General features: G+C 39.2%; 1 protein-coding gene across 1 annotated transcript in view; it reads right to left on the minus strand.

Annotated features, from left to right (window-relative positions):
• Positions 1-2,095, minus strand: part of LOC106516739 (anoctamin-9) — a gene marked incomplete at both ends in the record, with an annotated part of 22,977 nt that continues 20,882 nt past the window's right edge. Inside the window, 5 exon segments of the mRNA XM_014007240.1 lie at positions 1-275; positions 974-1,086; positions 1,196-1,289; positions 1,371-1,484; positions 1,572-1,716. Of these exon segments, the coding sequence (XP_013862694.1) occupies positions 245-275; positions 974-1,086; positions 1,196-1,289; positions 1,371-1,484; positions 1,572-1,716 (497 nt within the window).

Consider the following 2,095-nt stretch of genomic DNA (forward strand, 5'->3'; position numbering starts at 1 on the left):
AGATACTTTTCTGTAACCTGAGAGTGAAAACTTTGGACTAAAATCTGTTCAAAATGTGCATCGAAAAATAAAAAAATTTGAACATTTAACAAGAAAAATACTTATTTTTGTAGCAAAATGTAAAACAAACATAAGCTGTTTTTCTAATTATATCCTTCCACAACACGTTTTGGTGATTCAACAGCAAATGTAAAAGAAAATAAACATGAATCCATCTCTTTAGATGCCTCAGCCAGAGGGGGAGTCAGACTTGGGTAGATTTGCTTTTCCTTGACCTGAATTGAAAAATACAAACCAACACACATTAAGTGAAATGGAGTAAAATGGAAATTAGTCTAAAACAAAAACCTATGAAAAAAAATTTAAAGGGTACTAATGCAGCTTCTTCCTGAAATTCCAACATGCATAAACTTTTTTCAAGCCCAGTAACCGTTTGGGACTAAAATCTAAAATGTAAATGGACAAAATGGTGACATTTTGCTGTATTGATTGTACAAKAAATGTAAAGAGAACTGAGATRAAACAAAACATTAAAGCTGCWGCCAGTGGCTGATTAGTCACCATAGAAATTCTTACTTTTGTCAGATTCTAATTATGTCTGTGACCATTGTGGGTTTTTCTTTCATTAAACGAGGGGTACCAACAATTTTATCTGCGTGTATGTCTAGTGTTTTATGTATGAGCAACGTTCAAAAGACCCTTCCCTTCAAGTTCTGAAGAGAAAGCTCAGATACAMTGGGAGTTTAGATGTCAGCTCTGTGCATTTTGAGGAAATAATAGAAAGTCTAAAGTTGTATAGTGAGTTACACTATGGGTGAAAAAAGACAAAATTGCTTACATTTTAATGTAAATACTTTAACATGCATAGAGTTTGTGGGCTAAATTTTTTTCAACACTTTTGGAAAGTCTGAACAACTTAGAAGTTAGAAGTGCGTGTGACAAAATCAATAAAGTGACCAAAAGTTTGACTTACTTTAACTCATTTTTGAGCCGTTTTAGTTTATCAGTCCGACAGTCGTTCTTCACCTTAATGGGACTGTCAGGAATGAACCAGGCTGCTATAAACTTACACACCACCACAACATGCTGAGGGAATAAATACATGGAAGATAAAGAAACAAAATAATGTAAAGTTTGATCAAGATTCCCTCATTTGAATGTTAAATACGATCTTCACCGCGTCACTGGTACAAACCTCAAAAAGGATGATGAAGGCCAAGCGTACCGCCAGAACCAGCCAGAACTGAGGGGTCAGAGAGTTGTCATCCACGGTCCTGTAGTCTCTGTAGCTGTAAACAGGAAACAGTTGTTTTGGCTGTAAATGTGTGTGCCCTGTGTGTGCACAGGACAGAGTCTGTCAGTGTTCTCACCTGCATGGAATGGCTGTAGAGATGTTACTGTGATTTGGCAGTAGAAATTCATCTTGGTTGTCACTGCTCATATAGGCAGTGGACAGAGTGTTGCTGATGTAGCCCTCCATGCAGCTGCAAACAGAGGACAGAGACACATGAGGACAAAGCACAGTCTTGCTGACATCCGTTCAGCTGTTTTCACCGGGAGACTTTACTGACTGTGTGTTTGCGAGTCCGGTGGCACACGGGCCGTAACGGTAACGGTAAACCAGGCGAGGAACAAAGTCTGATGTGATTCCAATGACCAGACCGTTAGCAATCACCGCCATCACACCAACAACCTCCAACACCTGCAACCACACACCTGTACACACAAAACAGTACAATTACACACTCGTTTGAAATACTTTTAGCACACTTTWAGTAAATTAAACAAAGTGCTCTTATTGATGACCTAGGCTGAAAGTGATACTGTTTTTGCTAGTGTCTGTGTGCTTAAGAATCTTATGACCCRCTGAGCAGATTTTATTGAAACTGTCAGAAAGTAATCACTGAATGTACACCTCAAAAGATCCTTGAAGTCAATCAATGCTCAGTGCGCACCCTACGCCTCTCTGTGAAGTGTGGATTCAGTCGAAGTGCACATAGTGTTCGAGTGCGCAGGTTACAAGTGTGCAAAAAAAATTGAGAACTGGGACAGTCCAGATTACATCATCGACTTGCGCCTCTGCGTTGTAACTGCG

This window comes from Austrofundulus limnaeus, unplaced genomic scaffold, assembly GCF_001266775.1.
Source record: "Austrofundulus limnaeus strain Quisiro unplaced genomic scaffold, Austrofundulus_limnaeus-1.0 Scaffold40, whole genome shotgun sequence".
Lineage (NCBI taxonomy): Eukaryota > Metazoa > Chordata > Actinopteri > Cyprinodontiformes > Rivulidae > Austrofundulus > Austrofundulus limnaeus.